Here is a 25,683-nt window from a genome sequence, read left to right on the forward strand (position 1 = left end):
AAAAACGGCAATTATTGCTCATTTTGGCAATTTTCTCAATGTATGAAATGCTGAACCAGCAGAAAAGTAAAAAAAGTAAATATATAAATGAAAATTGCCAATTTCAGCAAATTTCGGCATTTATTGCCGGTTTTGGAAAAAAAAATTGATTTTATTATTGAACACGTTGTATTTGATACCCTAGCAATTAGTAGACCCACTGTGTACGGTTTAGTTTTGTTTTCAACTGGCGTTTGTCGGAAATGCATATAGAAAAATCGAGTCATATGTAAACAAACTTACAACATAGGGTTATATGTTTTTCTTTCTGGCTGTGTTTCAGCATCGACGCAGGATCTTATTATTTTGGAACTTTTAAATGTTATTGTAGAGCAACAAAAATTTGAAAAAATCAGTTTTAAAAATCCAATAAAACGTTTTCAAAAACTGCCGTTTTCTGCAATAATTTCCGAAAAGGGCAATAATTGCCATTTTTATTATCTTAAACACCCAACTGATGTTAACTGTGCCATTATTAATTTAGTTAGATCTGTGAAGGTGATGTTTGTGAGTGCACTTCATAGTTTTCATTCCCATTGAAGAATATTCTGGTTTTCATGTTACTACTGTTTTGGAGCTTTAGATTAGAGCTAGCGTAGGCAACAAAGTTTGATTAAGAATTGGTAAATAACGGTAAAAATACAGTTTAATTAGTTTGAATAGTTACTACCGGAATATAATGTTTTATATAGTGTTTTATATCTGCTCAGATCTGCTCAAAATTGTATGCATTGTTTATTGTTTTTGATTTGTGGGTGAAATATATGTTATTTAGGATCGGGAAGCTAGCTTGAGTTTTTGTTGAATTTTCCTTGCTGAAGACAGCTATCTATCACATAATAAACCTGTAGCACCTGCCCCAAACTGCCCAAACTGCCACATTCTTAAAAACTGGCTCTTAATTAAAGCAGCTGTTGTTGCAGCAAAGTTGATAGTATTTAATGGTTGTAATCACTATGTCAGACGTGATGTCTTTAACCTCTATTCACTGAGTTTTCAGTACACTTATACAAAGGCCTGATTGCAAACAACTCTTGTTGTGAATCATTATATTGCATCCAATCAGATTCTAGTATTTTCTCTCGCAATTATAACGATAATTTGCATGGAAAGGCGGGCATGTTTTTGCCAAGTTTGTTTGCAACTAAGCTAATAGCATTGTAAGGAAGCAGAACTAAGGTGATATTATGATTTGATATCATGATTGTTATATGTTATAGGATAATGTATATTATATGGTACATGGATAATATGTTTGTATAATATATATTATAGCTGGGTCTACCATCTTGCCCTGACAGTAGAGATCATTGTTTGAACATGTGGCTAGTCTAGATCTCTACTGACCCCCAGTGCACTTCTCCTTTGAGTTCCTTGCTGGGAGATTGGGCCGAGTGAGCTCTCCTCCTTGTGCCATGTGGTTTTGAGAGTCCATTCTCTCCAGCAAGGGCAGTTGAAGCCTGACCATCGACAAGACAACAATGAATCTTCATATTCATCTAACTAGGATATTGGCATAATCCAGATCAGCTAAAATAAAGTTTGGTATTATTTGGATAGTATGTCTTCATTGTCAAATATATTCAGTCTTTTTATAACATCATGTCTTCACCTATCGTTCGATCTCATCCAACCCACACTAGCGTTTTCCGCTTTCTCACAGTATACATCTTTAAGTCAAAATGATACTTTTAGCTTAGAATCTTGGCTGCATTCAAAGTGGCTTTTCTTTGATGTACCATCTAAGAAGCAAACCAAAAAACATCAATATGTAACTATCTATAAGAAGAGAAAGAGGCTGTTATGTTGATTTTGAAGAATTTGAATCCTTTTTAAAATGTGATTTGAAATAGTTTCAACTGATGTAAAACCAGTTAAGCTAAAAATGATAAAGTGGATTCATAAGAATACATTTTCGGGCCGATATTTTGTGAACATTCCTTTAAAGGTTTCTTCTCTTAAAATCTTCATGTTTGAAGTGGTTTTAAAAATGATTGATACAAGTTTCCTTATTGTAGCATGGTATTCTTTTTTAAATTTATCGATTGATTTTATTGGCAGCCCCTAGAATTTTGGGGTAATGTCCTTATATTATCAAGTTTCTCTAAATTTTTCATGACAGGCTATTATGTTTCAATATACTTGTAAAAATATAATGTCTTTTCATTCAGATTCTATCATTTTGAGTATTAAACGATACACATAATATTAATCATCTCATTCCCAAAGCAACCAAACAGCTGTTTGCTTTGGATGATATTTCGGGATATAATAAAAGGTATTGACTCTCGAACTTGTTTATCACCTTCATGAGCAGACCATACGTATTTTACATACAGTATTTTTTTCCTATTTCTTGCACAAAGATGCATAATTAGCAATGCCCATAACATGGCCGAGTCCGATTTTGGAGAGAAATGTTTTTCAGGCCGAAAATGCCAGCAATATGCCAGAAATCGCAGTTTTTGCAAATTTTCATTGGACTTTTTCCTAATATTTCTTTGTTTTCTTCACACAAAAACATTATTGATAACAATGCCTACCATCAAGAAGCATGATTCAATTGTCAATAAAACTGATTTTTGCAACCGAAACTTACTATTTCTTTTTTCTCTACTACCCTTCCCTCTCCCCCCATCATCAAATCAATGTTGAAATTTAATGCGTTTTTGCTAAACCCTATGTTTTCTGATTGATTGTTTTTATTTTTATTTATTGCTATCTAACTTTCATCATTAGGTAGGTCCATTCAGCATGTAGCTTATATCTTTCTTTTTTCAGTACATAGAATCAACCAAGATGAACTAGGACAATATCCATCAAAATGGCTACTGGTATGTTTTTACTATTTCGTAAGCTAAAAATGAAAGATAGGTATATACCTTGTATCTCTGAATTTGAGTGTCATGATAAAACCTTTTGGCCAGCTATGAGCCTTGTTGAGTCTCATTGGGATGAAATTATACACACTTCAACTTAAAGTTTCTATTTTAGGGGTATTGGGACCCGCTTTTAGTGCAAACATGCACCAAAATAATTTCAGAGCCTGGAGTGAATTAGGCTGGACTGAAAAAAAATGCAATAACGTGCTTTTCGAATTGATCACGACATGCATCAAACTAGTAGTTTATAATTAGAGAAAAACTAAACGCCCTATCTGAAAATGAAAATCAACAGTCTGTTTACATTTAGGTAATTTTAAATGGAAAGCTCAATCAAGTTCAGGTGACGTCAAACCAACATTTAATTCCAGCCTTAGTTATAGATTATTTTCTCACATCTAGACTGACAGTACTCTTCAAATTAAACATAAACTTCTAGTATAATAATTTTAAGTTTTTGCTAAACAATTCCTCCTCTCTCATAGCTGTCACTGCAGATGAATACAAGACCAAATATGAAGCTCTTGTCTTGGAGAAGAACCAAATGGAACGTGACTTTGGTCAAAAAAGGGCGCAATTTCGTCAATTGTATTTAGATGTGGAAGGTACTTTTTTATATCCTTTATTTGCTTTTTCATACCTAGTGGATTAAATTTATGTGGTTTAATTTTAGCAATTTTCGCAAATTTGGGCCATTTTTGCGAAATTTAGTCTTTGCAAAAAATTTAAGATCAGCATTTTTGCAAAAAAAACCCTAGGAAAATGAAAGAAATTAGGTACAAAAGAAACTTAATCACCTTTTATTCGCAAAACAAAAGTCCATGTGAAAATTAATTCACTAATGGTACTAAATTTTGTTTTGACCTGTATGTAATATTCTCTAGATTTATCTTGTATCTTCTCTTGTTTTTTTTTTATATCCAATATGCTCTAAGTAAAGAACTTCGATTTCCCAATGCTTTCAAAAATGTATGTAAGACAATGTTTTTTGTCAACAATAATATTTCATTGTTTTAATGTTTTTCTATTTTATAATATGTATTTTGTTATTGTACCAAGGCAAGTTGAAGAATGAAAAGGAGGTTGTCAAACAGTTAGAAATCCAAACCAAGGATTTGACCAAAAAAAATGAGGATTTGAAGTCAGAGAATGAGGGGATTCGTATTGCTGCTCAACTAAGCAGTGAGGAACAATCACAATCTATGATCAATTCACACCAAGAAGAAATTGCATCACTGCAACATATTTACCAAGGTATTTTATTTCAAAACACACAACTACACCCCTGACTCACAGCCCCCACACCCCATGAAACTTTTTTACTCATTGGGGATATAAATTCCTATTGAAATTCCAATGGGGATAGAAATTTTATTGTTCTAATGAATTGAAAAATCCAGTGGGGATTGTTTTAGAGTGCAATTTTTAAAAATTGAATTTCGAGTGGGGATGAAATCAAAGTTAATTTCCCAGTGGGGCCGAAATTCCAAGGTAGTTTCCGACCGCGGACGAATTTTTAGCCAAATCTTCCAGTGGGGCTGGGGTCTTAGCGGGTCTATGACACAGGGGTGTTACAATAACTATCCTTACGTACAAAACTAAAATATAGGAATTTTTTTAGTTTGAGGGAGAGAGTTTTAGTTTACATCAGAGGAGGAAAGATTTCGTGTGACGGTTTTGGAAGTATTTCTACGGATTGGATTAAATTGTTGCTTTGGCTAAACAATTAGATTTTTATCCTCTATGTAGCACCAAAGCTCCCTTGATATCGAAAATTTAGAGATTTTGTCGTCGGAAATAATTCTATAAACTTCGTGATAAAAACATACTGATTGTAGATGATAAGAAGCCAGATTTGAAGTTACGAGTATCGATTAGGAAAATTTGTTATGTAATATCTGTAACTCGATGTTTATGTGCACATTCTAATCGTGCATAAGTACTTTAGTTTCAAAAATAAAATCAACAAGTAGATCTATAATATCAACAAAGCTCAAGATTCCTTGATACTTATAAGTATCTAAGTTAAAATGTCTACAATGTTGTTATTATTACAACAAAATTTATGGTATCTTTTGAATGTATCTGTTAAGAAGACTCTTTCAAAAGTGGAATGATTATCTAAAGATTTTCAAAAGTAGCGGTTGTTTTTGTTTCTGAACTATACCTGTTTGAAATACTTAAGTATGTTTTCAGCCAACAGGCTTATTCATCTTAAACAGTGAAACAAACACAAAAAGCCGGACAGACAGACAGACAGACAGACAGACAGACAGACAGACAGACAGACAGACAGACAGACAGACAGACAGACAGACAGACAGACAGACAGACAGACAGACAGACAGACAGACAGACAGACAGACAGACAGACAGACAGACAGACATTAGGTTACATAAGGCAACCACAGTTACATAAGGCAAGCATAGATCCAGTCTACAGATCGAAGTACTTTAAAATGAAAGGGCTAAAAACCCTTATAAACAGCAACGACATTTCTACGTAATTTTAAGGATAAAAACATGGTGACATTTGAAGTTAAGTGCATTTGAAGCCAACAACTTTTAATTTTTCAAGATATATTTCGAAACTCTAAGGTTCCATCATTAGTTTTACTAATCTAAAATTGAAATAAAAACAAGCTAAGACAGGCTAAAATACTGTAAACAATCATTAGCAAAAATTCTGAAATCTCTAAAAAGTGTACACTATTTCTACGAATTATTTCTTTCTTTTTTTCTCGTTCTCACAGAACATGCAAAAGAAAACCAAGCACGCCTGGCGAACCAGTACGAAGATGAAAGAAACAAACTCATTGAAACCATCAAACAATTAGAAAATAAACTCAAAAATAACGATAACAAAACGCTGGATTCAACAATAGCTTCATTAGTAGAAAACCAAGAACAACAAAGTTTGATGTCTTCTCTCTCCAACACATTCATTAAGAAAGTCAGCAGTGCAGGACCACCACCCAAACTGAAACAGGATGGCACTACCACAACTAAAGACCAATCCCTTGATGTCTCTCAACAACTGGTTTGTAATATTTAAGATATATTTTTTAAAGTTTTTAAACTCAAGTGGGTTTATCTTTTGTAAGCAAAACACTCTTATCATTAGAGTAATTTAAACTCGAAAATTGCAAAAAAGTAATTCCCGAGAACAACCCTCAGCTTTGAATGACTTGTGATTTGAATCAAGGGTGAAATGGAGATAGAGCCTAGAAGCTTGCCCATGACATATTAAAAGTACAAATTAAAAAGAATTTTTGTTCATAAAAGTAGCTCTTTTTGGACCTACCTCCGGGTTCCCCGGTGGAGGTCCTATAAATTAACTTGTGTTCGTCCGTCCGTCCGTTCGTTCGTTCGTTTGTTACCAGCTTTTCTCGAGATTGGCTCATTAGTTGTTTCTAATTTTTGACACAAAGGTGCAAAATGGAAATGACTAAAATGTGACGGAGCCCGATTTTCGTGAAAGGAAAAGATTTTCCGGCCGAAAATGCCGGAAATATGCCGGAAAAACTGTTTTTTTGGTATTTTCTCAAGATCTTATCATTAGTTTTTTCTGATTTTTTGCTCAAAGATGCGTATTAACAATGCCCAAAACATGGCCGAGTCCGATTTTTGAAAATTTTTTTTTACCGGAAAACGCCGTTTTTCTAGATTTTCATTGGACTTTTTCCTTACAATTGGTTGTTTTTTTATTCAAAAACATTATTAATAGCAATGCCCACCATAAAGTATGTTTCAATTCTCAATAGAATTGATTTTTGAAGCCGGAACTATTTAAAAATCGCCGGAACAACCTATTTTCGCCAGCAAGATAGTATTTCTTGAATTTCTCAAGCTGTACTTTATATTTTTTTATGAAATTTTGCACACTGATGCAAAATGACAATGCATAAAATGTGACGGAGCCTGATTTTCGAGAAAAAACAATTTTCCTGCCGGAAATATGCCGGAAAAACCGGTTTTTTGACATTTCTCAAGATTTTCATTCTTAGTTTTTTCTGATTTTTTGCAGAAAGATGCGTATTCGCAATGCTCAAAACATGGCCGAGTTCGATTTTTGAGAAAACAATTTTTCCGGTTGAAAATGCAGGAAATCGCCGTTTTTGCAGATTTTCATTGGATTTTTTCCTTTTATATTTCTATGTTTATCACACAAAAACATTATTGATAACAATATTCACCATCAAGCATGATTCAATTGTCAATAAAACTGATTTTTGCGACCAGAACTTTCTATTTATTTTTTCTCTGTAACCTTTCCCTCTCCCTCCATCAACAATCAATGATGAATTTATTGCATTATGCATTTTCGCTATATTCTCTGACTAATTTTTTTGGACCTACCCCGGTGGAGGTCCTATAAATTAACCTTTGTCCGTTCGTCTGTTCGTTCGTTCGTTCGTTTGTTATTAGCTTTCCTCATGATTGGCTCGTTAGTTTTTTCTGATTTTTTGCACAAAGATGCATAACTATAAACCCTCGAATGTGACGGAGCCCGATTTTCAAAAAAAAATTTTTAGGGGCAAATTTGGGCCAAAAAACGGCTAAAAAACGAGTTTTTTGGACTTTGTGAAAAATTAGGTCGTTCATTTTTTCTGATTTTTTGCATGAAAGTAGGGTACCATCGTAGGTAAAAGATGGCTTAAGCGAATTTTTGCAAAAAAATTTTATTGGCTCAAAAAACGCATGTTTATCTATAAGAATCACTATTAATAAGCATACATCAATGTTCTTAGTCAAATAACTCATTTTTTTAATGAGATTTTTGCTCAGGAGGGCTTACTTTTAAAGAATATGTGTTTCGACATGAAATTTTGGTTGCTTGGCGTGTTTTTATAAAATAACTGGCCAAATTCGATATTTTTTTATAAGTACATTATCAATTACCTAGGTATTAGCTTTTCTCGAGATTGGCTCTTTCATTATTTACGATTTTTTTAACAAAGATGCATAACTATAAACCCTCGAATGTGACGGAGTTCGATTTTCAAAAAAGATTTTGGGCAAATTTGGGCCAAAAAGCGGCTAAAAAATGGGTTTTTTGGACTTTGTGAAAAATTGGATCATTAATTTTTTCTGATTTTGCAGGAAAGTAAGGTACCATCATAGGTAAAATACGGTTCAAGCAGATTTTTGCAAAAAAATTGTAGTTGGCTCAAAAAACGCATGTTTATCTATTAGAATCACTATTAATAAGCATACATCAATGTTCTTAGTCAAATTACTCAATTTTTTTTATGAGATAGATGTTTTTTTTGCTCACGAGGGCTTACTTTTAAAGAATATATGTGTTTAGACATGTTTTTATAGAAAAGCTGGCCAAATTCGATATTTTTTTATGAGCACACTATCAATTACTTAGGTATTAGCTTTTCTCGAGATTGGCTCTTTTATTCTTTATGATTTTTTGCACAAAGATGCATAACTATAAACCCTCGAATGTGCTCGATTCTTGGAAAAAAAATTTGGGGTAAATTTCAGCTAAAAAGAGATGTTTTTTTGCTCTCGAAGTCTTCAATATGAAAGAATATTTCAAGAGCATGAAATTTTGGTTTCTGAACCTGTTTTTCTATAAGAAACAAACGACTAATTTTAATAGATCGTCACTATTTGTGTTCTGAATGATTGTTTAATGGTCACGCTTATGTAGATATCAATTATATATGTGATAAATGCATAACCAGGTAGGCCCATAAAAGTATCACTTGTTTCATTTTTCTCCTCGCATTGCTTTCTAACTTTCATCATCAGGTAGGTCCATTCAGCATCTAGCTTGTTTGTGTGTTCTTGTGATGCTCCAATTTTAGCTCTGTTCTTTTATCTCTGTGATTTTGCAGCGGTTTTCCTACTTCAATTTTTATCTTCTGTCTTTTTGGAATCTTCTCTTTCTTATTCAGTAAAGAAAATTTTATTCAGTTGTGATTGGAATGTTTTTCAGGTTCAGAAAGATGTAGATGCATGGAAGTCTATTTTGGCTCCACTCGAATTGGTAAGCTTCTTGATGTATTCGTTTTCTTTCAGAAAATAAGTCATAGATTGAGTAGTCTCTGTGACTACTTCAACCTACTGGGAAGTTTTGAAATCACAAAGGCTTTTTAGCCCCGTCTGAACTGATACGTTGTTTTCTTTCTTTTTACAGGAAATACAATCACTAAAGTCGCAGTTAGAAGAAGCCAAGAAAAATACTGTAAGTCCCCCTAGTCTCGATCAGCTCATAACCAATTTTTCTTCCAAAAGCTTATACATTTTTTGCCATGAAACCCGTCCATGTTTTTAGATTTTCAAAGCTTTTGTAATAATGGATGAAGATCGTTCCAATTTGATGTCTTTTTTTTTGTAAATATGTCGTAGAAAGTTTTTGACAACGTTTTATTAAAGGCCTAGCCTAGCTCATAACTCTTCTCTTTCTCTTCTCTCCTTTTCCACAGCAAACAACAACGATCACGGAACAAGAGATGCAAGAGATGAAAAAAGTAGTCGATTCTGAACGCTCAGCAAGAACTGATCTCGAAATGTATGTTGCTGTTCTCAACACACAAAAAGGTGTATTGCAAGAAGACACAGATAAACTGAAACGAGAACTTCATAATGGTATGCTTTTTGAACAAGTTTTCAAACTTTTTTTTATCTCATTTGGTTTAGTAGATTGTTGCTCATTTTAGATATCTGCTTTGCCTTCTTCAATACCATGGGCCATGGGTTCGAGTTGGCAATTCTGTGATTTAGGTTGCAAGTATCCTTCCCGTCTGAGCTTTTCAATAGTATTTTAGATCGATACCATTTAATGAGACTCAAGGTTTATACTTAGTGTTTGCATGCTACAAGTTCTTGTTTGCTTCCGGCCATTGTCACATTTTTGACTTTTTTTTGTTTTTATTTCTTTCTACAGTAGATTTTTATTTTGTTTTGTTAAGTCGGATAGAAACGGTTTTTCAACAGAGACACAATTTGCAGCTTCGATTGAATTAGCCAATCTTAAAAGCATAATTCTTGATTGGTTATTTTGTTTTGTTTTTTTATCTCGATTCCTAAACTCTTTCAGTCTGTCGATTGTTCGAGCAAGAAAAGATGAGTCACGGCGAACTCAAGCAGACTTGGAAACTGGCTAACGAGCAATTTCTGGACCAGCAAACCAAATTATCTTTTGAACTGGATTACACAAAGAAACTATTAACGCCCCAGCAGTTGGAACAAGTTTCGAAAGAAGTTCGGCAGTTCAAGGCATCTCAACCATCCGCCCAACAAACGCCAAAATTGAACACAACGCCCAAGACGAAATCGAGAAATGAACTGCTCGGAGATTTCGACCCACTAGGAAAGAAATCGAATTCAAAAGAGACGTTAGCTCAAAAAGCAAGTAGAAGCCCAGCTACAAAGAAATCCGATATAAAGCAGGTTACTATATTAGAGTGGAGTCTTCATTACTCAAAACTCTATAACTCGAATTTTTCCTTAACTCGAACAAGTTTTCTAGTCCCTCCATAGTCCCTCCATTATTAAACACTGCCTTAAAAACAAATCTACATTACTCGAAATCTCCATATTTCAAACAAATTTCTGTTACCCGTGGTCGAGTCATGGAGATTCCACTGTACTCGATTTAACTGAATTTTCAGTTTCAATTGGTAGCGAGCTACTCAAAACAGGTTGACTCAGCTCCGTAGCTCCGAATTATCAAAGCTTAAACAGTTTCCCTGTACTAGTTTGGATTGATAGGTTAGGATTTTTTGCTAAGTTTTAATCTTTTTCTTTTTTAAGCCATCTATGGGTGAAAGCTTTTTTAACGCACTTTTCCCAGCGGCTTCGCAAGCAAAACAATTCAATGAATACATGCAGGTAACTTCTTGCAGTCAGCTTTCTTTGTGTCACACGTTTTTTATGAGAACATCATTACTTTTCGAAGTCTTCTGATGTTCCTAGCTTTTTTGAGTTTTAAGCCTAAAAATGTTCTTAAAATGTTTTTGCTTCACCATCTTTTGAGTATTTTTGTGCAATTTCCCAAGTAATTGGGTGCTTTAGAGTAAACAAAGCCTTAACATGTTCATAACTTATCGGCGATCCAAAAAATATCTGCAATCTGATTGGTTATATTTATATTGCTCATTAAACCTTACTTACGTTCTTGTATATTTTTTTTTATAAAGAAACGTCTTTAACATGTTTTCCAAAACCAGGATTCAAGAGCCAATATTTTTACATAAACATTTTTGCATCATTTCATTATAGGGAAACTAGTACTAAAAACTTTATGACGATCATCTTCCAAAAATCCCTTTAAAATATATTATCGGCGATTCAAAAACTATCTGCAACCTGTACAATATAACAATAGCGTTCAGTTTGAGGTCGTTGTTGTTATTTTCTGCCCGCGCAGTTTGATTATTAGCCCGAGAGTGTCATTTGGGCCAGACGCGAAGTGGAGGGCGCAGGTGGCACTAGAGGGCTAATAATCAAACTGGAAGGGCAGAATTAATGACAACAACGAACGAAAGCTTAACGCTATTACTATTATTATCCATATTGGAAATTCAAACAACGTTTTTTTCTAGCGTCAGCCAAGTCTTTTCGCTTCAATGCAATGACTTCAACAAGTTTTGAATACTCTTGCGAGCGGGTCGCAAATGACCAAAAAGTGTTTTTTTCTGACGTCGGTTTAGTCTCACCGCTTCAATGCAACGACTTCAATAAAGTTCCGAGCGGGCCGCAAATGACGTTATCGCCCTATAACCAGGGCGGTTAATGATATTTCAGCCCTCTGAAGCACGACGCCTTAGTTTTCTCAGCGCGGGTATGACTATTTGAGTAATAGAACCTTTCAATACCGCCCGCCGTTCGAATCTTTAATGGCTTACTTAATGACCGCTATATGGATAATAATATATTTTGTATTTTACATGTACAAAATATAAATTGACGAAAAGATGTTGTTGCATTGTAGCGGTAGAAGCAATCTAACGTCACTTTACTACAAAAGTGCCCTGCGCATTTTTCCTACACAAAAAGTGTTTTTTTTTGGTCACCGATAAACCAGTTATCAGACATTTGCTCGTACAATAAAGAAATATTTCACTCGTTCCAAATTTTCCGTATATTTTCCGTATATTAATATTACATATTATGAAAAACTCAAAATATTTGAAGCACATATGAAATGTGGCTATCATCAAACAATAGTTCAAGAGTCTGTACTGTAGTAAACATTCAGTGATTTATCGCTTGTTTGGAAAGCTCGCCGGTATATACCGAAAGAAAATTGAATAGGAAAATTGATTTGGGATAAATAAAGATCGAATAAAGATCCGTTTACATTACAATCGCGTAAGCGTCAAACAACCTGTAGTATGTTTTGATTTTTAAAGAAAAATCAATTTTGATATTTAGCTCTGCAGACGTATCGAGCACTGTCCATGACAATGTCCATTTAATCGATTGAAAGATCAAATTCTAACATTCGTTTTGAAGATGACGATGAAAACAAGACTTTCCTCGTCTACTGTAGTTATCTTTTTCACCACCATTCGAATCAATTTCCATTTTTCAGGACATGGCGACTACAGAGAAGCCGTTGGTTCTTTCCTCGTCATCCGATAGCGATAGTGAGGACGATTTGAATCGCGCGATCCGAGCACAAAATAAACAACGATATCAACAACACCATGTTGTCGTCGATGAGACAGGTTTGTTCATTAGGTTTTGTCATCTTTCGTGTACATTCTTATACCGGGTGACCCACGAAAAAGTTCAGACGTTTCCCGACGTCTTGAGGCCGAACAAATGTCCCAAAGTGCTTGGAGTTTTGATATTTAGAAAGTAGATATCCTAACTTAAAATTTGAGCTATCACTTTTTAAATTTGCCCAAATTGTTCTCTACTTATGAGCTTTTAAAGTCAAAATTCTCTTTTCGGAAAGTGTAAAAAACACGTAAAAAAGAGATGTTAAAATTATGCAATCAATTAGAAAATCACTTACAAATTGACTTATTTAACGAGTTTTATGACATTAATAATTAATAAAAACACCTTTAAAAGTAATTTTTGTTTAAAACAAGACTAGTTTTTATAAAAATTGGCGCCTTTGTAGATTTTTCAGATTTTTTTCAAAAACTGTATATCAAAAACGTCTAAAAATACCAAATTTGATACCCCTTCTTTACTTGTTTTTCACATTTTCCGAAAAGTGGATTTTGACTTTAAAAGCTCATAAGTAGAGAACAAGTCGGTCAAATTTAAAAAGTGATAGCTCAAATTTTAAGTTAGGATATCTACTTTCTAAATATCGAAATTCCAAGCACTTTGGGACATTTGTTCGGCCTCAAGACGTCGGGAAACGTCTGAACTTTTTCGTGGGTCACCCGGTATAGTATAGTAGAATTTAGTATATTATTCTTAAAACATAGTATAGTGAGGACGAGCGACCGTAGCATGAAGGTAGAGCATCCAGCTACGGTGCGCAAGATTGTGGGTTCGATCCCCAGCCGGGTCATACCAAAGATTCCCGAAATGGTACTTGATGCCTCTCTGCTTGATGCTTAGCAACTAAAGAGACAGAGCAAGGGTAAGTGAAGAAATCCAGGGGAAGGAGTTGCGCCCTCCCCTACCTTTGGGTAGACAACTAGAGAAAAGGGAGCCTTCGGGTCGCCCTCGAGTGCAGTCGCAAACTTATTTACTTTACTTACAGTGAGTCTCTTTAACTCAAACCTCTATAACTCGTGATCTTGCTACACATTAACCTCGTGAAAACAGTCAAAAGTTCCGTCTAAATTCCAAGATAAATTTACTATCCGAGTAATGATAGGTTATTAACTCCATCTATCTATACTTTTAATCATTACTCACAGGACAAGAAGTAATCGAGGACGACAAAGCGACTCCGCCACGGCCACAACCGCTCACACCTCCACCACAAAGCACAACAGATGTTGTGGATGTGGCAGATGGTGGTCTTCTTGATGAAAATAAAAAGCCACTCAAAAAGTCGAATTCCAGTGGTGATATACTGAGCCCTACGCGGCAAATGTTGTCAGCTGGTAAGATCACAACCCGACCGGGGATTTTGTTTTTACTTTATTTCAAAGTCTCACACTTAACAGACTTTGACACTGTAATGTTTAGAGTTAGGGAACACAATTTGGGAAATTGATAGTTGCTATTCTTCGGGAAATTGAAAGATTACTGACTACATTAAAAGTAGCTTTTTCATGGTCGAAACGAATCATTGGTCATTTTTAGACACCAAAAAGTCGCTATCAAACTATCGGTGGTCCCGATAACCTACGATTCATTTCGACCATGAATATACACCTATTTGAACTTTCATTGCAACCCGATCTTTCATAGGGTTCTCGTCTGTTCTGTCTGTCTCACATTTAACAGACTTTGACACTTAATGTTTAGGGTAAGGGAACACTTTTAGTCGGGAAGTTGCTAGTCGCTAGTTTCGAGTTAGTAAGTTGATAGTATATTATTCTTCAACACGAGGGTGTTGAAACTGTCAACTACCAAAAAAGAAAAACCTACATTAGAAATACGCTTTAGAAATATTTGATTTGTATTCTCAAAATGAATCATGGGTAATCAGGACTGATTGCGCTCCAATATAACGGCCTCCCGTTGGTAAGACGCCAAAACTTTCAAAATTTTAAGATCAACGCCCTGATTACCCATGATCCCTTTTTCGATCGTGAAATGGCCTATTTGAACTTTCATTTTCTTCTACAGACAACTCACTTCATGAGAAATCGTTATCACAAGGAGACGTTTCTTTCAATTCGACCAATCGATCGTTATTGACGGACGAAGTGGATTCCAAATTATCGCTCAATGAGACTGGATGGTCCACCATGTCATCAGATGTAAGATACGTTGTGTTTGTACACTTTTTTATAAGAACATTCAAAAAATTTTGACTTTGCCTACGGACGTTCTTAACTTATGGAGTTTTAAGCCTACAGATGTTCTTAGCGTGGTGTTTTTAAGAGTCCACAAAGCCTGAAAATGTTCTTAATTTGTTGGCCATCGAAGCCAACGTCTTTCCCATATGATACAATGCGATGCAGATTTGTTTCAAAAGACCCTGTTGATTGTTGTCTTGTGGGTTCTCCTTATGTTTTATCTTTCTTCCAATTTGCTTCAAAATAATCTTTCAATATGTTCTTTATGAGTTTACGTTTCAATATATGAGTTTTACAATCCGACTTTTTTATGCAGATCAATACAGATCATGCAGATCAGAGTTTTTTACAATATTTTTTCATCCATACACACATTTTGTTTTAAAGCATACGGGAAAATCGGGTCGAGACTCAATATGCTCAGCAAAATCTGATTTTCAGCCTTAATTTATGCTTATTTATATGCTTAGACTCTGATTTGTTGATTTTCTTTGGGTTCTTGAAAATTTGAATTTTAATGTCGGTACACAGTTTTTTTTGTAATTTAGCGCCGCAGGCGAAAATCTTCGGTAAAAAAAGCTCAAACAGCTTTAAAAGTAACCCAAAAAAGGCCAACGTTTTAGAAAAGCTGCACCCATTTTTTTGCATTTCAGCTTGGAGATATGCTTAGCATTATGCTTATTTTTTACCGAAATTGAGCCTAAGTATGCTTATAAAACAAAATGAGTATAGGTAACACAAACAAAACGTACAACGCTAAAGGTTCCTAACCTCGTGCAATAAAGACCACTAGACCACCAGGAGGAAGAAACCTCAAATAGACTAATAAAAATGAGCAACAAAAACAAAATTTACAATATATTTCTACCTTAGAACTATTACAACAACACGTGTATGATGTGTCAGAATTACGAGAAACAATTACAATTGGTGCAAAAAGATTTGCTTGATGTCAAACACAATGAAACGCTTCTCGTCACCAACCTCAAAACTCTACAGGTTTCTATCACATAAATCCTATATAAAACACTAGATAGAGCTATTTCGTCTCTAGCTGAAGCAAAATAATCCGCCAGCCTTGCTAAAGTAGACCACAGTTAGGTGGCGACAATTTTATCGATCAAGACCATTCTCTCGCCTTCTTGTTTTGTGCCGTACAGGTTGTCTTGTTTGAAAAAATTGCCGGTACGGAAGGTCTACTTCCAACAAATACGGTGGATTATTTTGTCTCAACTGTCATTGTTTGGGAAATACAAAGGGGCTCTGTATAGTGTTTTAAAATATCTTCTTTATTAAATGCCATAAAGTCACAAATTTCACTAGAGGGTGGGTCAGAATTTGATCTTTAGTTATAAAATGAACACCGATTCACCAGTTTTCCTCACGATTGGTTTTCTCAACTTTTCTCATTTTTACCACACAAAGATTTGAATCCTCTATTTTTCTATTTCTAGAGTGATCTTGATTCAGAAAAAGAAAAATTTTCATCACTGGAAAGAAGTATTGAAAGTGTAGATGTTGACACAAAATCTCAAGTAAATTTTTCTGCCAATTCTTCAAGCGTACACTAAGTAATAGTTTTCGCACGATACCAAGTACAAATATGGGATATATTTTCCGAGTTCAGAATTTTTGTTATATTTTCCGAGCCTTTAGGCATTTCTAATCATAAAATTGTGTAAAATATATGATCTCTCGCTTACCAGGCCCCTTTTTTGAACGCGGTCTTGTATTTGTACGGTATAATATGAAATACAGCATTTGTGTACGCATTTTTAGCCAATCAGATTGCTCATATTTTTCAAGTTGACGATAATGTAAATAAAAACATGGGAAAGACTTTGATGATGTTATGATGATGTTATGATGATGGGTTTGTGGTTTTAAAATGCAGGGGTGTCTTAAAATCGAATCTTAAAGTCGTGGTCCAGTGAAAAATGCGAGCACCTCCCTATACAGCTATTTCATGGAATAGCCTGTCTCAGCTCTGTGAAACCACTACTTACCAGGTAAAACACCTCTGCTCGACAATAGAAAAGACTTAGGTTTGTTGTCTCGATTACTTTCAGATCAATATATACAAAACCAACCAACAAGAGGTGGATAAACAAGTCACTTTACTTCATTCACAATTCAAAAGGTTCCAAGATGATATCGTTAAAGAAATCGTAAGAAATTATTTTTCTAGTGTCGAAATTTTTAATATGGAATCCAGAATTTTGAATATTTTTTTGAAATTTCTTCTACAAGAAACGAATGATTTTATTAAGGGGAGCCTGGGAATGATTTAAATTGATTGGCATGTCTTGACAAAGGGGTCTATCTACTAGTAGTTGAACCCCGCTATTTATATATTCACAAGTTACGAATTATGAGTTACGAGTTACAAGTTGAATTTTAAGTTAGATAGAATCACGAGTTCCGAGTAACCACGCACAGGGCTGATCACATGTTTCGAGTTACGAGTTGCATTTTAAGAAACTAAATTCACTCGCTTAAAATACGAGTGGTCCATCACGGCCCTCATAGGCCCAGATCTACCGGTGCAGGAAAAATCGAGTAATTTAATCAAGTGAAGTACGAAAAAATGTCACACAAATTGAAATATTATTGTTCATTTTCATATTCCCAGTTTTCAGCTCGCAATTGGTAATATTTTTAACTCGGAAATCGTGTTTTTATTTTTCAACTCGCGACTCGTTACTTGTGGGAAAGAATCCACTCTACTAGTAGGCCTACTAAATTTATCTTTCTTTTTTACATAGAAAGCAATGTCTGAAGAAAGGGATCGAGCACTTGCTGAGGTAGCCATCATGTTTCTTTCCTTTTTACATATCTGAGTTTGCTTATTTAATATTATTTGTTTAGTCTTGTTCCGAGATTATTAAGATTTTTGAGTAATTTTATATAACATATCTTGCATGGTTTTTAAGAAAATTAAACAAAATATCAGGCAGTAAGCATTCATGAAAATATGCCGTATTACTTCGAATAAGCGCATCCTTCTTTTAAACGGCCCCTCGAATAAAAACCCTTCCTTAAAGGACAAATTTTCAATAAACGCCCCCTCAAATGAAAACCCCCTCAAATAAACACCCCTCGAATAAACACCCCTCGAATAAACACCGCCTCGAATGAACGCCACTTTTAATATCCAATAAATTCAATAAACGCCCAATAAACATTTTTTTCTTTCACCTTTCTTACAGGTTGCGCAGAATCAAAACACGAGCGGCGAAGAATTATCCTTTGAACGCGAAGAAGAGCTCAAAACTGAAGTAAGAGGATATTCGAACCCTTTCTTATCGAGTTAATGTATCTGTGTTTTTCTGAAACGAAGACGGTTAGCTTCTGACTTGTCTAGATTCTGATCGACTGAGAACGATGGCAAATCAGCAATTTTACCAGCTTTTATCATCCTCGATTTTAAGGGTCAAAACTGGGCGTTTATTCCAAATTCTTAAAAAAATATAAACTCGCTCTTGTGTCGATTTCTATGACGTGATTTTTGGTCTCATAAATTTATGCAGCTCTTAGCCTGTGAATTTGCTAGAACGTAACAGCATAGATAAGGCTAAACACAAAACACCCTTTTGATTAACCTGGCTACTTGGTTCACAACCAGAAATAGGATTCTGTCAGATTATGTCTCTTTTTTTTTTTTCTTTTTTTTTTTTTTTTTTTATCATTAATTTCTTGATCTCCAAAAGTATATTGGTTCTTCTTACAAGAATTTGAAATATTTTATGTATATGTAATGTATATAAAATTCTACGATTCAAACTGATACGAAGTGGACAGCTAAGTCAGTAATGGAAGCTACATAGTATTGAAATAGTAAATCAATGGGCAACTTAATATAGAAGACGCTGAAAGATAGGTTCTTCGGATAAGATGATATAGATAAAAAATCACATAGGTCGAATTGTGTAGGTTGTCAAAGTCCTAGTTATGCAATGAAATAGTAAATATTAAGTATTAGGGAGAAAAACTACTAATATAATAATATTTTAATATATTCATAGGAGATAAAACTGAGAAAGAGTCTCAACTTGATAGTCTGATAGTTTTTAATATGTAGATCGCAAGCCCACTGACCTTTACATATCCCTGGACCAAGCTATACCCGCCATCTTTGATCGAAGTTTTTTTTGAATTGGTACCCGTAAAGAAGCCATTGCAGTGTTAAAAATTAACGTCTAACGGCGCTAGATTATCGAAAGTTTTCGAGGGAAAGTAGATCTAGCGCTCTCGATGCATTTACACCGCTATTGAGTAGTGCCGCCATTAGGGTACCACTTTTCAAAAAACTCCGATCAAAGATCTTGCTTGGCCAAGATTGAGAAACTTGGTCCAGGTTATATAAAGGTCATTGGGCTTATACGGTGAATTGTGCTTTATTTTCTTTCCTTATCATGTGCGCTCAGTAATCAAGCATCGTGCTAATAAAGAAAATACATGGCACACTCACACTCAAATAATGTAAAAGCCGGGTAATTTACAGAGACACAAAGAACCCGGATTGGCAAGTGAGTGTATTCAAGGAGATGTTATAATCTAACTCTGAGATCCCTCAGGTGTACTTCAAATAATGTAAAAGCCGGGTAATTTACAGATACACAAAGAACCCGGATTGGCAAGTGAGTGTATTCAAGGAGATGTTATAATCTAACTCTGAAATCCCTCAGGTGTACTTCAAATAATGTAAAAGCCGGGTAATTTACAGATACACAAAGAACCCGGATTGGAAAGTGAGTGTATTCAAGGAGATGTTAAATTTAACTATAAAATTCTTCTCGTGTTTTTTTTCTAATTTTTTTAATAAAGAAAGAAACTATAAAAGAAGGAATAGCGAAGACTAAATATAGATTTCACAAGAATTATGTTTTCAATAGAGAAATTTATAGATCTAAATTATAGATTATATTTCCACAGAAGAGAATTTTCTTTAGAACGGTGCATTGATTATGAATGGACGTGCAGGTATGAGGCTAGAGTAGACAGCACAATCCCACAGCTTGCACGGCTGGTTGGACCAGTTATATCTGACACCAGTGATGCTAAATAGATTAGAATCCAAGGTAGTGATAAGCGAAACTGTATTGTGTGACGTCAATTGGGCGCCTTCCGCTGGTAACCAAATGAGCTGATTGGTCCGTTTGTTGGTAAATTTAATCTGTAGAGAGAAAGAAAGATATTTTGTAAATTCATTTTAAGGTTTGTTTTACACATGTCGTGTTTTTCAGCCCACGAAACTCGGAAAACTGGAGTTACGATAAGTTTTCAATACCTCATTTTCAAAAAAATTAAATTTTATTTTAGATTAAAGGCCGGTCTCCACTTGCGCGCGCTGCAATCGCACTTTTTGGCTTCAATCCTTTTTGCTTGGAAAAAAGATTACGTCATAAAAATGTAGCGCGCGCACGAAAAAAAAGTTGAATGTATTTCAACTTTTTTTTCAAGCGCGCGATCGTTACGTCATGTCGCACCAATGGAGTTGCTTCATTTTTCTTTTGACCAATAGCGTGGAAGCTTTGCTCGAAGAAGAGCGATTGAAGCGCGCGCAAGTGGAGACCGGCCTTAAAGGTATTCCAAGCACACAATTGGTACCTATGACACTTACCTCAAATCCTAAGTGATGTTTCAGTAGGATTCCCGTTGATGCCACAGATAATGGTTTGAATATAACGTTTACATTCCATTTCAGAGGACCTGCTGTCGTTAATTTTGCCAGGGTGATCTTTTCTACGATCGGTCCTTTCCAATATGTGGGCTGAAAAGAGATTTTTGAGTAAGGGACCTGTATTTTAGAAAGTTGCACAAAGTTTCTCAGGCAGTTTTCCCTTTCAAATTCAAGTCGTTTCGATCGACCATAGACTATTCTGGTAAATGATAACCGCCAACTAAACCACGAAATACTGAAATAAAGGAGATTACCAATTGATAAGCAACTGCCAGGGCTCCTTCCACCAAACGTCTTGAAACTTCAAATTTGAACCTTGGATGGATGGCACCATAAGGGTTATTGACGTCATCCGGCAAATCTAATGACACTGCCATGAAAGTGTTGGCAACTTTTTGACTGACCAGCGTTTGTTGGCGACGCAACTCGGGTAGATTCTGCGCCATCATTTTGAGAAACGGATGATTTGGATTTGAACCCACCGTAGAAAGCTTGTGAATGAAGAAAAAAATACTAAACGCTCGTTCGTTCGTTCGTTCGCTCGATCTTTCACTCACTCACTCACTCACTCACTCATTACTGGTGTTTCAGACTCTATATTCTCGCTGTCTTCTCCAGGGGAGGACTGTTTTGAACCGACCTATAAAATAATTTGGAACAAAAGTGTAACCAGCATTTGGTAAAAGAGGGATCTTGTTAAGTTTGACTCCAAAATATGTCAAGTTTTTTCTTTGTTTGTTCGAATTACTACACTGGTACCTGAACAAATCCGAACGGGAAATCTTTTCTTGTTGTTCCCTGGCTTTGCGAATGCCATTCTCTTCTCCAGCTATTAATCATATTAGTGAATTCGCACGCATAAGGTGCAGCTCGTGGTGTATTCGATTCCCCCTGATACCACAGTGCCCCATAGATAGACATCTTTAACAATGGGTGAATCATCGAGTTCCATAAGACTGAAATCTGGTTTTGCGCTTGTTGATCTACAGGGCTGAAAGGGACGAGATGGAGTTTTTACAAGCTCTTATTTGATTTGGTTGGTTGTTAAACAAGAAATAAAACAATTTTGTTACTTTTTCTAAAGAAATAAAAACTCTATCTCATCTGGACTGAAAAGTCGGTTTTTGAAAAGTTTAAATATTATAAGTCATATGAGAAGGGATACAGACTTCAGTTTCAAGCGCTACTATTAAGCGTACAAACTTCGTACATAAATTTTCTCGAAAGAATTTCGAAAGACATTCACTTTAATGAGAAAGGCCAAAAATCGCAATCGTAAAAATTTCTGCTCGCGAAAGTTTTTACACGTGAAATACTTTCCAGGATCCCCGGAAGTCAACGCAGGGTGGAATGGAGGAGAACATAAACTTTTGAAGTTTATCATCTCCGTGGGATCCTTTTCGAATTGAAAAAATAATCTTTGGGCTTTGCAGACTCCAAAAAAATGAATTTTCAGAATATTGCAGAAAAAGACTCAAAAAATGGTAAAAATAAGAACATTTTAAGAACCTTTTTAGGCTAAAAACTCAAAAAAGTTAAGAACATTGGAACGCTTTGAAAATTTTGGATGTTTTTATAAAAAGAAAACGTGTAAATGGTTTCTTTGGATTTCTCTTACGTAGTTATACCACACGTTGCCAATGCTTCTTTCGTTGTCCAAGCCTCGATGGCACTTCCTCCAAAGGCTGTTTCAATCAAACCAATGGGTACTTGTGAACCCATTCTCGCGTAAAGCTGTCTTGCGTACATCCAGCATATTGCCGAAAAGTATGAATATGGAGCTTGTCCACCAACAGTTACTATAGAAACAAAAACAATCATATCTGATTGGACATTTTTGATAGTGAAGGGTGAAATTTAGAATATGGTTTTCGACTTTTGTTCCTTTGTTTTCTCCTCCAGATTTGGTGTTGCGCCTTATTTTCCAGTATTTTCACTGATGATTGAGTTTGAAACATAGATATTGTGTCAAACTCTTTATTATAATTTTCTGGTACATAAATATCCACAGCCACAAGCTATCGACTTAATAAATCAAACCCCTTGGCTGGTTTTCTAGATGCCTTCTCAATAGCGGTGTAAATGCATCGAGAGCGCTAGATCTATTTAGATCGATTTTTGATGATGGCGGATAGGGCTTGGTCCAGGGATATGTAAAGTTCAGTGTTAGAGCCCAAGAACCTCGGCTCTAAGCATTTGAAAAAAGTCTTAAAGTGGAATAGACGTTACTACGTGGAAAAAAAGCCGTACCGTCTAGTATAGACTGACTTACGTATATCAAAAATTGATATACAATTAACGATTATTCATGATATGCACTACTGGAGAGTCTTCTGAGAACTTTTTAAATTTTCCACTCAATTCCTCACTTAAACAATAGAAAAAGTGACGTATTGGTGGAACAAAAACAGAAAAGTTTCATAATTTCATAAAGTCATTGCAGTGGTGCATATCATGAATACAGGTTATACAAATAACGATATTGTCCTGCATTTGCGGGAGCCCAAGGCGAAGGTTGTATACAGGTTATACAAATAAACGATATTGACCTGCATTTGCGGGAGCCCAAGGTGAAGGTTTATACCACAATTTGGAAGCATTCATCTCTTCAACCGGGATAGCTGAACCTTGCCGTTGGACTGCCATCAATCGAATCCTTGGAAAATGATTGGCCAAAGGTATTTCTTGTGCCCTACGATGAGCCTAAAAAACAGCAGTTTTATGGGATTATAATTTCTATATTTTTAGATATAGGTCAGATTAGACCATATAGGGTTCGTAAAATTCACAATTTTTGTTTCCTCCTTTTTAATCCCGCTAAGGGTCCGAGGGTCCAAAGTCGAGCGGTGCATATCCCCCAGCTCGCAACCCTAGTTAGTACCCCTCCCCCCGGACGAAATACCATACTTTGACCACTTATCGTGAAGATAAAACACACCATGAACAGATTCATTTCCATATTACTTTGACCACTACATAACCATACATCACCAAAGTAAACATCCAACAAGTAAATCACTTGTGGTGGAACACCAATGACTCCATGTTGAGTGATCACCAAATTGAAAGGACCACCTGCAGGAACTGCATTCAATTTCACTAGCCATGTTGGCACACCATTTTGACCGACTATAAGATGGGAAATTGGTATGTTAAATACAAATTTGGAGCTATAATGTCATACCACACATCACGAAAATTCTTCAGGTTACATTTATTTATTATCAATTTATTTTCAGTTGGTAATAATGACAGAACCTAACCTAATGTCCTAAATAGTTACAGCCGTGGTTGTTAAATAGTAAAATCCAACTTTTAAAAAAATAGCTGTTTCCCACAATTTGCATAATGGGCAAGTACAAACATTCTCCGAGATAGAAGGATAGAAGATGTAATTTTAAAGACATTAAACATTAGAAATTTAAAACTACTTTGATCTGGCCGGGGGTCAGATACTATACATCAAAGGCAAACTCAAAAGACTGAGCTGAATATTCATGCAATGGAAAAACTTTCCATTTTGTAAAGAAAATAATTGTTGGGAATATTGCCTTGCCCTTTGATGAATCGAACACTGGCCCAACCTGATTTCCTCTGAGTAATCGAAAATCACATGTGTGGTACAACTTACCCGTATTAACCACAGTTTGTCCGAGTACGGTATTCGTTCCAGCTACGGAAACCGTGATTTTAGCACCTTGTAAACTATAACCCCAAATAGTTGCTTGTTGTGGTGCTCTTTGCAAAACCATATGATTTCCATAGGTCGACGCTAACCTGAATACACACCTTATTTGCCGTAATAGGCTGCAAATTACGATTAAACGCAGAACGTTACCTACCAACATGTCTTAGCAATCAAGGTTTAAAAATAATATATAAACAATGAATTTCTAAGTTTCCAAAAATAATAAGGTCGTTCCTTTTGACGAAGATAACTTTAAATGACTGGTTAACGTGGTCTGAACTGTATTTTAAGCGAGATTTCAATAAATAACTGTAACTTGAGAAACGTCAATTGTTATTAAAAATTGAAAAATGGCTTCAAATTATGACACAACGACAAGGTCAATCGTTATCTTACTGAAAATATTTGCAATTTATTTTCTGAGTCAATACAGCCTATGTTTGTATTTAGATTTAAACAGGTGAAGGTTGAGAGATTTTTGTGATTAGAAACAAGATTTTATGAACCGCCGGTTTAGAGTAAGCAGTGTTGCAACTTCCCCGTCTATAGACGGAAATCCGTCCAGTTGAGACTTTTCACTTAGATTTCCATCCAAATTGTAAGCCATGGAAGAATCTAATTTTTATCAAAAAGTTTTCTATTATTTTGAAATTCCCGTCCAGATTTATAAACGTTTGTTGCAACACTGTATTGGGCAATTGAATTTGAAAAATTGCCCGTTCTTTTTTAATTTATTTTCTTTCACCACAGAAAAGACTTGGCTTAAACTTTAGGCAACAAGGGCGGTTTGGATGGCGGTCAGGGCGGTCAGGGCGGGTTGGATGGTGGCAGTCAAGGGAGGTGGAGTAGGTTTTGCGGATTTGACTGTATGGTTCAGAAAAGTGCGATAATAAGCACTAAATCGATTCACTAAATGCGAATTTAGTTAAAAAAAGCTTGGGGCAACGCAAATGTGTTGAGAATAATCTTTTGAGGATTTTCTTTTTTCCGCCTTATTGCGGCGTGTGATTTCAATCGCTATATCTTTAATTTATGTCTTGAAGACACTGATCTTAAGAGATCTCATGGACATTGCAAGGGCTTCTTTACGGGTATAACTTTTAAAAAACTTCGATCAAAGATGGCAGATAGCTTGGTCCAGGGTTTATAAGGGTCTGCCTGTAAAGCAAATTTAATGTCCTTTTTCCAAATCTTTCAGATAATGTTCTTGAAAGATCGTATGATGGCGGAACAAGTCGACAAAGAAGCTATCGAAAGTGTTTTACAAGGTGATCTCAAAGATGCTAGAGACCAAATAGGTAAGCAAACCAGTTCTTAGTCCCATTAAGTCATGTGCAACTTAAATGTATGTTTCTGATGTCAATTCTGGATAAAAATGTTGAAAGCAATAAAAAGATTTACGAAAATAAAAGGCGCGCAAAACTAATGGATATAATATGAAAGCACAGCAAAGAATTCTACATTTTCATATTTTGCAAAGAAAAG

At 35.3% G+C, this 25,683-nt stretch overlaps 2 protein-coding genes across 3 annotated transcripts in view; one reads left to right on the forward strand and one right to left on the reverse strand.

Annotated features, from left to right (window-relative positions):
• LOC136808523 (rab GTPase-binding effector protein 1-like) overlaps positions 1–25,683 on the forward strand; it is a 50,744-nt gene that overhangs the window by 23,681 nt on the left and 1,380 nt on the right. The window contains exons 1-19 of one of the 2 annotated variants that reach the window (XM_067065051.1): positions 2,205–2,317; positions 2,821–2,873; positions 3,407–3,526; positions 3,981–4,175; positions 5,675–5,961; positions 8,875–8,925; positions 9,076–9,123; positions 9,365–9,527; positions 9,979–10,331; positions 10,695–10,772; positions 12,478–12,613; positions 13,775–13,963; positions 14,655–14,788; positions 15,701–15,826; positions 16,282–16,362; positions 16,897–16,995; positions 17,593–17,631; positions 18,037–18,105; positions 25,397–25,496. In XM_067065051.1, coding sequence (XP_066921152.1) covers positions 2,864–2,873; positions 3,407–3,526; positions 3,981–4,175; positions 5,675–5,961; positions 8,875–8,925; positions 9,076–9,123; positions 9,365–9,527; positions 9,979–10,331; positions 10,695–10,772; positions 12,478–12,613; positions 13,775–13,963; positions 14,655–14,788; positions 15,701–15,826; positions 16,282–16,362; positions 16,897–16,995; positions 17,593–17,631; positions 18,037–18,105; positions 25,397–25,496 — 2,278 coding nt within the window. In that variant the 5' untranslated portion in view covers positions 2,205–2,317; positions 2,821–2,863. Of the gene's footprint in view, positions 1–2,204; positions 2,318–2,820; positions 2,874–3,406; positions 3,527–3,980; positions 4,176–5,674; positions 5,962–8,874; positions 8,926–9,075; positions 9,124–9,364; positions 9,528–9,978; positions 10,332–10,694; positions 10,773–12,477; positions 12,614–13,774; positions 13,964–14,654; positions 14,789–15,700; positions 15,827–16,281; positions 16,363–16,896; positions 16,996–17,592; positions 17,632–18,036; positions 18,106–25,396; positions 25,497–25,683 lie in introns of those variants that run through there. The other variant, XM_067065050.1, reaches the window with a different exon arrangement.
• Positions 19,693–24,561, reverse strand: LOC136808524 (sialate O-acetylesterase-like). Its single transcript, XM_067065052.1, has 8 exons — positions 24,142–24,561; positions 23,449–23,639; positions 23,060–23,213; positions 22,129–22,309; positions 21,270–21,501; positions 20,765–21,001; positions 20,451–20,600; positions 19,693–20,003 (listed from the first exon to the last, which is right to left on the reverse strand). The coding sequence occupies exons 1-8, from the start codon at positions 24,356–24,358 to the stop codon at positions 19,776–19,778; spliced, it is 1,590 nt and encodes a 529-aa protein (XP_066921153.1). The 5' UTR covers positions 24,359–24,561; the 3' UTR covers positions 19,693–19,775.

Source organism: Clytia hemisphaerica, unplaced genomic scaffold, assembly GCF_902728285.1.
Source record: "Clytia hemisphaerica strain Z4C2 unplaced genomic scaffold, Clytia hemisphaerica genome assembly, whole genome shotgun sequence".
Lineage (NCBI taxonomy): Eukaryota > Metazoa > Cnidaria > Hydrozoa > Leptothecata > Clytiidae > Clytia > Clytia hemisphaerica.

Bases quoted from the DNA above. Each gene is read 5' to 3' on its own strand.
- LOC136808524 (XM_067065052.1), bottom strand. From the start codon at position 24,358: ATGTTGGTAGGTAACGTTCTGCGTTTAATCGTAATTTGCAGCCTATTA. The intron at 23,640-24,141 runs GTAAGTTGTACC...CCCATCTTATAG, and splicing joins ACAAACTGTGGTTAATACGG to TCGGTCAAAATGGTGTGCCA. The intron at 20,004-20,450 runs GTAAGTGTCATA...TTCTCTCTACAG, and splicing joins AACATCACTTAGGATTTGAG to ATTAAATTTACCAACAAACG.